The sequence below is a fragment of the Poecilia formosa genome, unplaced genomic scaffold, assembly GCF_000485575.1.
Source record: "Poecilia formosa unplaced genomic scaffold, Poecilia_formosa-5.1.2 Scaffold743, whole genome shotgun sequence".
NCBI lineage: Eukaryota > Metazoa > Chordata > Actinopteri > Cyprinodontiformes > Poeciliidae > Poecilia > Poecilia formosa.
Genome location: NW_006800682.1, coordinates 16,857 through 29,135, shown reverse-complemented (window position 1 = coordinate 29,135; position 12,279 = coordinate 16,857). Strand labels below are relative to the sequence as shown.

The following is a 12,279-nucleotide window of genomic DNA, read 5'->3' as shown; positions in this document are numbered from 1 at the left end:
CTGACCTTTAGGGGGTTTTGTAGTTTTTTCTTTGAATTTAAAACGTAGAACATAATTTAGACAAAGTTTAAAGGTGTTTACGGCACATTTTAATATGAAATAAAATTAAACTTCAAAGAAATCTGAAGCTAAATTAAATTCAGGTTGTTCATATAGCACTAATTCACAACAAATGTGGTCTCGAGGCACTGACCATTTAAATTCTATCACGTATAGATTCCAATTGATCCTAGTTATCAAACGTGTAGTATACTCGATTAGTTATTCTATCTAGGGAAACCCAGCAGATTACAGTCATTGACTTGCAGCATTCAAAGTTAAAGTATTGATCTTACTACACTAGTATCAATCCGACACCAACTTGGAATCAATATTATCGATATTTTGAATGGATCCTCTGACATGTAAAATAATTTGCTGTTCTCTGTCAGACAGCCCTGGCCGTAGACTGCTTTCCTCTTCAGAGTCCCTATCAGTAAAACTAGTCCAAGAACAGGATTACTAGTGAACTGCAGCTTTTCACTAACATGGACTTTATTACCTGTTGTTATTTTAATGAGCAGCAGAGTTAGAAGAGTTTATTGAAGACCAGTCATAAACACCTGAAGAGTTAAGTTTCTCCTGGGAACACTCCGCCTTTCAATCAGCTGCAGCACTGACATTAATTTTCTAAGTTAGTGCAGCAACCAAGAATATAATTTTTTAAAAGGTGCTACCAGGAGACAAACGCGTTTGGTTTCAAATTTGTTTAATAAAATCTTTAAAGAACAAAAATACATTATTACCATTTTGAAATAATCATCTTCACAGTTGCTTATACATGCAGTCTGGATACATTTATAGCTATGCATCTTAGATTACTTTGGAACATTCTTATTATTTGTAACTGTTTCACAATGTATTTTTATTGTTTTCTTTTCAAAGGACTGTTGTGAACACTGAAAGTATGTTTTCTGCCTAAAACAGTTTAATGAACCACTGTGTGGGTGGAAATGAAACTACAAATAAACAATTGTGCCAACAATAACCTCCACCATAAATAGTTATATGTGATATGGCATCTTTAATAAACCAGACCATTAATGTTTTCTGTATTCCTGTAATTGAGACATAACCTTTTTGATGTTTCATAATGAATTATGTAACAAATGATCAATATTTTCCCTCCACCACTTTTTGTTTATTTCGTATTACATGAAAAAAGTAACATGAAAGATTTAATCAGTTAAGTGAGAATAATGACCTCATCATTACGTCTACATCTGATTCTCTGCAAAATGCTGGTATTGTAAAGCTGCTCTGCTTCCCTCATCCATGTTTCTTTTAATTCGTTCCAGTTTCTGGACTTTCTTGTCTCCTTTCTCTTTCATCTTCTCAATCAGAAAGTCCAGGTGGACTAAAGTAGACGCTGAATCAACTTTCAGAGCAGTTTTTTCTAGTTTGACAACATGCTTGTAGGACTCATCCAGCAGCTCATATTTCTTTGCAGTCAAATGTTTTATTTTTGTCTCCAGACCTTCTAAGTAACTCAAGTTTTTCTCTCTTTCAGTTTTACTGTTTTCATATTTTTGCCTTATTTCTTTCAGAGTCATCTTTACTTTTCTTGTTTTGGTCACATATCTCCAATTTTCTTTCACATGATCAGATGTGGGACACTTCCCACTACAAACGATGCAGTGACCTCCTTTGATGACATCACAGAAGGCAGGACTTGGGGCCAGTATGCATCCAGGATAGTGACAGTTCTCCTCACAGCGAGTACAGCACATAGCTCCTTCAAAAGAACCACCTTTAAACCAGTTTTCGGCATTTAGAGGTTCTTTGACTTTGTAGGACTCCTCTATTTCTATAGTAAAATGTTCATTCTTTTTCATCTCTTCTTTATATTTAATCAGGTCATGTTGAATCTGTCTGATTTGCTCCTGTTTTTGTTCGGTTTCAATTATTCTTTGCTGCAGATTTTGAATGCAGGCTGTCAGTTCACTGCGTTCCTTTATAACAACAACAGTTGCCTTGACATTTTGAGGTCGCGCCTTTTCCAGAAAGGCAGTGAACTCTGTCAGTCCTTTCTCTGTTATCTTATTGGCCCCTTCCAGGTATTCTGCTGCTTCGTTCCGGTCTTCGCTCTGACAGTTATTAAACAAGAAGTAGACAGGCCGCTTCTTCTCGTCTTTGGCACACTTAATGGTTGAAACTTCAAGAGCTTGAAGGACATTGTTTGGTGTTCTTCCATTTGAGTGAGTGATGAGAGCTACGATGTTGTCTTCTATGTTTTTTCCAAACAGCGACATGATGGAATTCAAGATATACATCAGTCGGTCACTGAGACGATTATCGCTCGCTTTCATTACCAGACCCACTCCATGAATTGCATGAACACCGTCCATTGATTGAAACAAGTCGAATAATCGCTGACTGATGTTAACATCATGTTCTATTCCTCTGGTGCTTCCAAATCCTGGAGTATCGATAATGCTCAGAGAGTAGGGTATGGCCTTACCTTCAAAACCAAATATTTCATAGACAATCACTTCAGATGTTCCATGGTCCGCCTCCTCCACGATTTGAAACCAAACCTCATCCTGAAACTTCACTCCCATGGTGAAATTGACCAGCGCATTGATGAAAGTGGATTTTCCTGCTCCTGTTTCACCAACCAATAGGATTGTTTTATGTCTCTTGCATCCATCTTTTTCACCAACTGTCAGTTTTGTCAGCTTTGCAGATTTTTCCTTTTTTGGCCTCAGCTGTTAAACAGATGGATTTCCTGATTGGATCAGAGCACTTTTGGAGATCAAGGTGTCCAGAGTGGAAGTCCTGGAAGAGGAACAAACTCAAACCATTTTGAAAACTTATATAATGATTCCATCCTTTCAAAACTAGTTGTTAAAAGTAACAATGTTAAATATTTATCAAGCTTAGATTAAAGCCTTAGAAACAATTAAAACATAAATACTTTTAATATATGGGAAGTTTAAATCTACGAAGTACTATAAATTAGAATAACAGGTTGGATGGAATCAAAATAATAAAACCACCAAAGGAATATTAACCTAAAATATAAACATCAATACCTTCAGAGGGATTACTGGTTTTTTGCACTTGTCTTTTGCATCATGTGCTTTATAAACTAAATGTGCTTTTTACTGATAAACTGTATAAATAGGTTATTTAGGGTTCTATCTTTATGTTTGAGTGAATTTAGGTATTTTCATGTAAATGACTTTAGTTCTGAAATATTTTACCTAGAACTGTCCTAGTGATGGGCAAATAGTGCCTAAGCAGTTGACTTTTCCTATTGGTTAGAGTGGAAAAGCTTGGTACAGCCAAGCTCTCAGGTATAAAATCATCTTATTCAGACACAGAGCACCACCTGGTGGTGAGTCAGTAGTAGGAGTAGTGAGTTGATTGTAGCAATCATTGATACCATTTTTCAGCTTTTTCTAATGTCTGATTCATTTGCCATGTGGTGGATACGCAGTAGCTCAAATAATAAGGTTACAGGTGTTAGCAGTGTTTGTTAGGAGACCTGGAATTTGTCATGGATGTTTTAAACATTCAGGGAAGACAGTCGGATTCCTCCTTACGTACCTCACTGCTGCACTGCTGATGTCTAGAGAGGAGGGTTCTGCTCTCAGTTTAGTTCGAGGCAGAGGAGCAGGTGTACGAGCCGGTGAGGTAGGCGATGAAGGTGGACACTTTGAGTCACTAACTTTGCTTGGAGATTTACTGGAACATAGGACATAAAAATAATCTATCTATGTTTAAGGTCAGTTTATTATCATGCTTTATTTAAGATACACTGGTACACATTTGTATTTGTTCAAACTAAAAATTAATACAATATAAATGCAGCAGAATAATACTAATTTTCTGCATAAAGGGAAATCTTAGATGGCAATGGCACACATGCTAGGTATCTAATATCAGAAGGAGTATACAAGGAAAAGACTTGGCAAATTACTCTTGTTCCTGCTATAGATTCTGATGAAGGTTTTAAGGGACTAAAGGACAGACTATCATTTTAAATACTTATAATACAAAATACACTAGTGGAGTATGAAATTGCAGAGAATATTTCCGGTCTAATTTTGAAAGTTTCTTTAAACTTTAATATTACATTTTCACACTGACGGTCTGAATTTAAACAAATATTAGTGTCTGTACAGATCCCATCACTGGTTTGAGTCGGATCCAATAAACACAGAACACACTGATTTTATCAAATCTTTAATTCACAGAAGACCGATATTTTTATGCAGAACACTGTATGACATAAATGAAAAGTAACTTGGGAGATATTAAAATAAAATAATTTTCAATAGATAGTTTGAACATTAACTGGAGTGTCTCAGTATATATACAGTGTCATAGTCAGCCACAACTTAATTTCCCATTATATCACAAAGGAAATAAAGAAAATGTACTAATGGCCCTAAATATTGATCTAAACTTAGAGAGGATTTCAAGTCTACCTTACAGTTAAAAATAATGTATTATAAGTCAAAACTGCACTTAAAATCGTATCAATATTATGTGGTACCAAAATTGTATCAAAACATATTTAAAATGAAGTATTTTTCCAATAGATTGTTCTACAGTCAGAGTCATACCAACACAAACCTAACCATTGTTAAATACAATACACCGGCTACAATGAGTAATAATTACTGTTGAACATAATCATATTTATGAATATGTTGACATTTATTCAGACTTTTATTAGAATAGTGGAAAAGATTGTAAAAGTAACAGTTCCCAACATACTACTAATTTATCAAGTTTGCAGTCTTTATCACTATAAAGATACATCATCATTTTTGTTATATTTGTTGTTTTGCTCCTTATTACTCTGGTTTCTCATTACAAGAAACAAGAGATGCAGTCTCTGGTTAATTATCCTGTTTTCTCTGATACTGCACATCATATTTTCAAGTTACATTATCACAAAGATTTAAAAGATAGTTGAACAAATGATAGTGCAATTTATCATCTTAAATAATTAAATCATTTTCCCTTTATCAAAAATACTTTGGAAAACCTAATCAAAGTTTTATTAAAGACCTAATCAAAGTTTACATCAAAGTTTCATGAAGTACAACCTTCACAGAGGTGAGACTTTCTTGTTAAACTTGTCACAGATTTGTTGTGACTGTTGATTAGTCATTTTTTTACACGGTTGTTACTCTGCCCCACAAATACTGCAGTGCTAATTTGGTCCCTTCATCCATTTGGATTCTCATGTTCTCCAGTTTCTGAACTTTCTTTGTGTCTCCTTTCTCCTTCATCTTCGCAATCAAGAAATCCAAGTGAACTAAAGTGGTCACAGCATCGACTTGTAGGGCAATCTCCTCCAGTTTGATAACATGTTGGTACGCCTCATCAATGAGCTGGAACTTCTCTGATCTCAGTTTCTGTATTTCATTTATAAGACCTTTTATAATATTAAAGTTTTTCTCAGCTTCACCCTTCTTTGTCTTTATCTCTTTCTTAGCTCCTACAGTCTTCTTAACCTTCTTGGTCTTAGTGACATATCTCCAGTTTTCCTTCACATGAGCTGATGCAGGACATTTACCAGTACAGACAGTGCAATGACCTTTTCTAATGACCTCACAATGTTGGGGACTGCGAACAAGTGTACAGCCAGGATAGTGGCAGTTCTCCTCACAGATGGTGCAGACCATTGCTTTCTCAAAAATATTTTGCCTGAAAATCTTTTGACTTCTCAGAGGCTCCTTTTCTTTGAAAACAACATCAACCTCAACAGTGAATGTCTCTGATTTATTCATGTCTTCTACTTGTATGACAAGAGCGTCATGAGTTTGTTTGAGTTCCACTTGTTTCTGCTCGATTAGATGGATTCTCTCCTGCAGGTTTTGGATACAGGCTGTCAGGCTGATGCGTTCATTCAGGACATCTGTAGTCATTATCAGTTTTTGGGCTGTTTTCTTCTCCAAGAAGGTTGTAAAGGTTCTCAAACCTCTCTCTGAAATTTCAGTCGCAATTTTTAGAAATTCAGTTTCCTCTGATCGGTCATCACTTTGGGAGTTATCAAAAAGAAAATAAATAGGTTGATTCTTTTCGTTTTTGGCACATCTTATTTTTGTAGCTTCAAGAGCTTGAAGAACATTTTTAGGTTGTCTTCCATCTGAGTGAGTTATGAGAGCCACAATGCTTCGCTCCAGGTTTTTTCCAAATAGAGACATGACTGAATTGAAGACGTATGAAAGGCGATCATTCACTCGATTATCTGTGGCCTTCACCACCAGACCCACAGCATGAATCTCCTGAATTCCCTCATCTGATCGAAACAAGTCAAACAATCTTTGACTGACAATAAGATCTTTTTCAATTCCTCTGGTGTCTCCAAACCCAGGTGTATCGATGATGGTCAAAGAGAACGGCAGAGTTTGATCTTCGAACCCAAAGATCTCGTAAACGATCACGTCTGATGTCTGGCTTTCAGTCTGCCCTCTCTTCTCATCTTCTACAATCTTAAACCAGACCTCATCCTCGAACTTCACTCCCATGGTGTGGTTGACCAGAGCATTGATGACAGTAGACTTTCCTGCTCCTGTTTCACCAACCAGCAGCACTGTTCTGTTGGCCTTGTTCAAATTTTTCTTTCCGAGAGTTTTCTTAGTCAGAGGTCCAAAGTCCTCTTTTTTTGTGTTTAGTTGGAAAACGGATGGGGATCCTGACTGGATCAGGAGACTTTCTGAGATGATGTTCTTGAATTTAGATGATGTATTCCTGGTGAAAAAATTAATAATTTACTAGCTTAAATTCCTCTCCCAAATGCCTTTTTAAATTAATATTAATAATATTGTGAAAGCCAAATAAAAATATACAAATTATGGTAATATATTATCATTGTATGCTGATGTACAATGGTACAGTATTAACATAGTTAGTAGTCAGAATGAGTGGTACGTATCCTGCTTATTTTTAAAATATGTCTCACTTCCAGGTAGCCATTGCTTGGACTAGGTTATGTTTATTTGATTGGGTTAGGAAGAGCTGTTGATTTAATGGAGACTGTACTCATATGTTCTGAGTACCCAGACCAGAATAAATAAACAAGAAACAATTATACTGAAAAGTACATAATGTTCATGTTGTTCAATATGTTTCCTTCAAGTTTTTCACTGGTACTTCCAGTCAGTGCTTTTATCCGTTTCATCCTGAAAATCATGATGGAGCAGTCACTGGATGAGAACCTGATCTAAAAACAGAAAATAGCCAGTCCCTAGAAAATAACTACTTTTGAAAATAATAAAAAAATCTCGAGTAAGAAGAATAACCCATCATTACAACCATCATAAGAATACAGTGGTGTGAAAAATATGTAGGTTTTTACTTTTCCTCTCCCTCAGTGAAATGCACTAATTAAAAGTGGCATTTTGTGTTTACTTATGTTGTCTTTGAGTAACATTTAAACTGAAAGATGTATGACAACCATGCAAAAAGTAGCAAATGAGAAAAGGGGAAAATATGTTTCACCCCACTGTAGTATCTGTTTCGGTACAAAATGAAAGAAAAACAGTAGTAAAACATTAAGAACTATTGGGATATATATGTATATCAAATATTTTCATAAACTAAGCACTTCATTTTCTTGAGAATCACATGATTTTATGGCTTGATACTTTCTGAATTAGCAGCATGTTGGGATATACAGGAGTGGTTAGAGGTTCAGTACTGTTGGAGTAGAGTAATACAAATAAAGTTTTCTTTCCTGTTTGCTTTCTCTTCTTTATTATGAGGTCCATAATGGTTCAGGCTTGTTTTATGCTTTATTCAGGTAATTTTTGCTAACCGATTAGTGGCAGCAGCGAAGAACCTAAAACTTTAACAGGCTAAATTATGTTACATTCTTCTTACTTACAAATATGAATAAGATCAAATGTAATAATAAAATCGGTCTTTGAGAAGGCATTTTTTACCCTACCCTCTAGTATTTGTTACTATGAACAAACTTCTTATCGTAAAGCAACTTTAAAACAAAATGGTTAACAACTCCCCTTACATTCAGTATAACATATAGACATTTGTCCTATTTAATACTCTAAAACTATATCTTCAGATAATTTATAACTTTTCTCTTTATCTTAAAAAAATCTTTAGTTTCCTTTTACTATACATAAATGATAAAGTTTGGAAACTTTATCATTAGAAACACGTTAAATATGTTTTTTTTATAGATTGATAAGTATAGATTTACATTAACTTTAACAATAGATGTTTTTACTTACATGTTTTGCATGGTGAAGTCTTGAAGTTCACTCCTGTGAGGTTGAAACAGGTTTTTAATCAAAACAAATAGTCACTGTTTTTGCTGTTATCTGTTTTAATCTTATAATGTCAGTGTGTTAAAGTAATTCATTAGGCACACTGTTGTATACAGTTCACATTAGTGACCTAACAGCGAAAGCACAACTGGAATTAGCAGATGTCTGTTTTAAAAGATCAAATCAGCTGTAAAACCCTATGTTCATATTCATCAAATTGTTGAACATTTTTTAAGTGGTCCTTTAAAAATGTAATGAAAAAAACATAAACATATATGTCAGCTTGATGTTTCAGTTTTTATTCTAACCTCCAAAATTCAGGTTGTAACATTAGAAAGTTTTCCTACCTGTGCAGACAACCACACACCTGCTCTAGACAATGCTCAGTGAGGCTATGAAGGCAGGAAGAGTGAAGAGAATCAGCATTCAGAGTTTTATATTCTGACAGAAGGGGAGGAAACTCTGGTCACATGATTTCTCTGTTTTTGTTCAGCAATGGTCCCAGGACTATGCTGAAAGCTTTCATTTGCTTCTTTACCTCCTCTGGTTGGTAACGTTTGTCCTAAACCATGTAGCTGCCGATGGAACTGAGTCCAGCGTTTCATTCGTCAATATTTCAGTTTTGTTTTAAATAAACATATAACACTATCAAAATAATAAACTTAAATTTACATTTTTAGGCATCTGGTAATCAGTTTAGCAGTGCTAGGAAACATTTATCTGTACAGTATTTTTATAGCATTTCTCAAGGCAAACATAAAAAATGACAAAATGAAGTATTTTGTCTGTTTTTTTTTATTTAAACTCTTAATCTGTGAAGGAAGTAATGTTATCTGAATGATAAGCTTTAGATGTCCTGCCTGACTTGAACTGCATCTCTCTTTTAGAGCTACCAACAACAAATCTGTTGTATGTAAAATGCCTTCAAAGGACTGGACTTCTAAATCCTGAATTAAAACATTTAATTGCTTTCATTGCTAAAGCATCAGGCTCACCTCTTATCCAAACTAACTGAGGAATGCTGAACCTGAGACAGTAACATGTGTATACAGTGGACAACTTGACATTTTATTTTTCTTGGCAGGACACCAGGCATTTCCACTCCTTGATGAAAAAAACAAAGAAGTTGTATTTTTCTTTCAACTTTGTGCAGAATAATGAGTTTCTCATTTATCATTATAATTATATTAACATAAATCTTTTGAACTTTTTATTAGTAGAAGAAGCTTGACTGCCTCTTGTCAGTCAATGTTTGTGATTCAAGTCTGGAAAACTGAGCAAAAGATTTATTTTTGTACCACTTTGGTTTTTTTCTCCTTCAAAAATACTGAGATTGGTTTTCGGTAGATTTCTTTTCTTACGTTGGAAAAAAATACGTCTCTGCAGTAAACTGAAACTAAATATTTTCATAGCAGCTTTATAGATTTTACCCTCATTGCTTTGCAGAGTCAGAACCACTGATCTGAATCTGCTGTTATGGTTGGTGTAGGCTGTGATGAGATAAAGCATTTTAAAATGCACAGCATTGTATCTAAGGTTTCATTTTTGGGCATTCAAACCATTGTTGAAATGTACTGAATAACAAATGTTATCCTAAGAAAGATATTGTAGCCTTGTACCGAGACCTCATGATTCATTGTGATATATTTTATTTGTGGCTAATTTATTACTAGAAGTCCAGTTTTTTTCTGAATCAGATTATAAATCTATTTATTGAAGTTTAAGGATGTGATTGAAAACACAGCTCTCTGTAAGGTAAACTTTTCATATGTCATGTTCAGTGGTTTCTTCATATATTTAGGTATTCAACATATTTTTATTATCCTGTTTGCAATTTTGCTAAATTATAAAAATATGTTTGTAATGGTTGAGAAGACAGGCCAACATGCTGACATTAATTGGAAGGATGATGTTTCCTGACAATAAAAAGCTTTATAAAAGCAATACTAAGGTTTTTCCAGTGAAAATGTGTGTTTATAGCACATCTATCTTTGTTTTATTTAAACTTTGGTAACTGCTAAATGTTTCCATTTATTTACTGCATTTGCTTTCACATGACCTGTCACAGCATCTCAGGCTTGTGGAGAAGCTGGTTGTCTAAATGTTGAAGGGCTACTTTGCTCTACAACAAGGATACCTGCATACTGTAGATGGTTTCTTGATTGGCTCTCTTACATCAGGGATCCATCTGACATCTAAGTGGACAGGTTACAATAGTTTTCTCACTTCTACAGAACTTAGGGTCAAAATAAAAAATGTTTTAATGATACTAAACATTTCTGCTCCGTTGTATTGATAGTGTATTGTACATACAGTGTCTGTGTCACCAAAGTTTGACTTGATTTCAAGTTTCTGACTGTCAGAGCTCAGTAGATTTAAAGAAAAGTTCCCCAGAGGCAGAGGAATATATTGTTTGAGTCTTTTAGTTGCCTTGATTCTAATGAATGATCTACAGAGCAGCTATAGACACTTATTTAGATAAACTTTGCAAAAGGAGTTTATTTCTGCTCCTAATCCAGAATTTTGTCATTGTATTGGTTCATTGTTGTATAGTAAAAAGAAGCAAAGTCTTTTTCAGCTATTATCAGCTTTGAGACGGTTTGTTATCTTTGTAAAGTCAGATGACAGTTGCTTCATACAGAACCACTGTACTGAAACACCCTGCTCCGGGTGGTGTCAGCTGTTTTCAGATAAAACATTCTAATGGCACGCAAGACATGTCACGTCTCCAAACATCTAAAACTAATTTATTTATGATAATGTGCCAAACAAGGATGAATAATTGTATCATCATTTATGGTCTGTGTTTTGTTTTTCTGCTCGGTTGTCTGCATTTGATTTAAAATAGCTTTGTAGTTCCTGTTATAATCCACACATTAGTGTCTTTAAATTATTTTTGTGATTTGAAGAAAATCTGATCTCAGTCACAAAATATGAAACATGTAATACTTTTTGGTTTATTTTGAGAAACAAAAAAAATTCAAAGCACCACATAACGGTTTAATTCCCATTTAGAGTTGCTTATTGCAAAATGCTTGATATTTGTTTTATGTCAGAACAACCAATTATCTGCTGTGGATGTTTTTTTGTAATATACAATTTAGCATCCATCCTGATGAGTAGTTGAAAGAAATTTTCTTACAGATATGTCACTTGTTAGGAAAAATGTTGTCTGACAGCAACACAATGCTATCACTTTAACAGAATCAGTGCTATCTTCACATTCCTCTCATACAAACCCCGACATTGTTGGCCTCAGATGTCTTTAGATGGAGCATTTTAAAATGCACAGCATGACACATAGCAACAAAAAACAGTCACTATGTGACCTTGTACTTGCTGCTGGTTGACCTTTGTCTATTAGATTCATTGTGATCTTTATTTGCAGTGATCATAATATCTACATGCTGACTTGCTGTATGTAAGGCATGTGTTCAAATAAATATGTTCATAATTACATGTGGAGATTGATCACTTTCAAATGAAGCCATGAAGTTTGTGTAGATGAGCTTTTTTAGGGCTCGTTTTAGTACAAAACACTTAATGACTGACAAGAAACAATGAATGTCAAGAACCACCTTGTACTAATAGACATGATTATAATGTAGGCCTGGTTTTCTTCCAAAGGCTTTAGGGAATTTGTTGCATTGCACAGCATGTGCTTTTTACACTATCAAGTAATTGTTGATAAAAATTGATGGGATTGCCCAAAAATGAAAAAGGGTCATCACTAGCAACATACACCATGAGGTTAAGCAGATATAAGGAGGTTTGTCTTTTACATAATATTTTACATACCATAATGAAAAACCAGAGAAGCAAATCTGATTTGCAAATATGTTTCTAATCAGGAAATATGTTATCTTCCACAGTAAACAATAGTATCTCTTATGTATGTATTTCACCATGTCAACAGACCTGTTGAAACACCCTACCTGTTGAAACACCCTACCTGTTGAAACACCCTACCTGTTGAAACACCCTACCT

At 34.7% G+C, this 12,279-nt stretch overlaps 2 protein-coding genes across 2 annotated transcripts; both read right to left on the bottom strand.

Annotated features, from left to right (window-relative positions):
* Positions 1-277: 277 nt before the first annotated feature.
* On the bottom strand, positions 278-4,176 carry LOC103131319 (uncharacterized). Its single transcript, XM_007542928.2, has 2 exons — positions 4,168-4,176; positions 278-2,747 (listed from the first exon to the last, which is right to left on the bottom strand). Exons 1-2 carry the CDS (start codon positions 4,174-4,176, stop codon positions 1,257-1,259), a joined length of 1,500 nt encoding a protein of 499 aa, XP_007542990.1. The 3' UTR covers positions 278-1,256.
* On the bottom strand, positions 3,736-8,783 carry LOC103131303 (uncharacterized). Its single transcript, XM_007542910.2, has 3 exons — positions 8,639-8,783; positions 8,256-8,288; positions 3,736-6,753 (listed from the first exon to the last, which is right to left on the bottom strand). The coding sequence occupies exons 2-3, from the start codon at positions 8,264-8,266 to the stop codon at positions 5,172-5,174; spliced, it is 1,593 nt and encodes a 530-aa protein (XP_007542972.1). The 5' UTR covers positions 8,267-8,288; positions 8,639-8,783; the 3' UTR covers positions 3,736-5,171.
* Between the last annotated feature and the right edge of the window lie 3,496 nt (positions 8,784-12,279).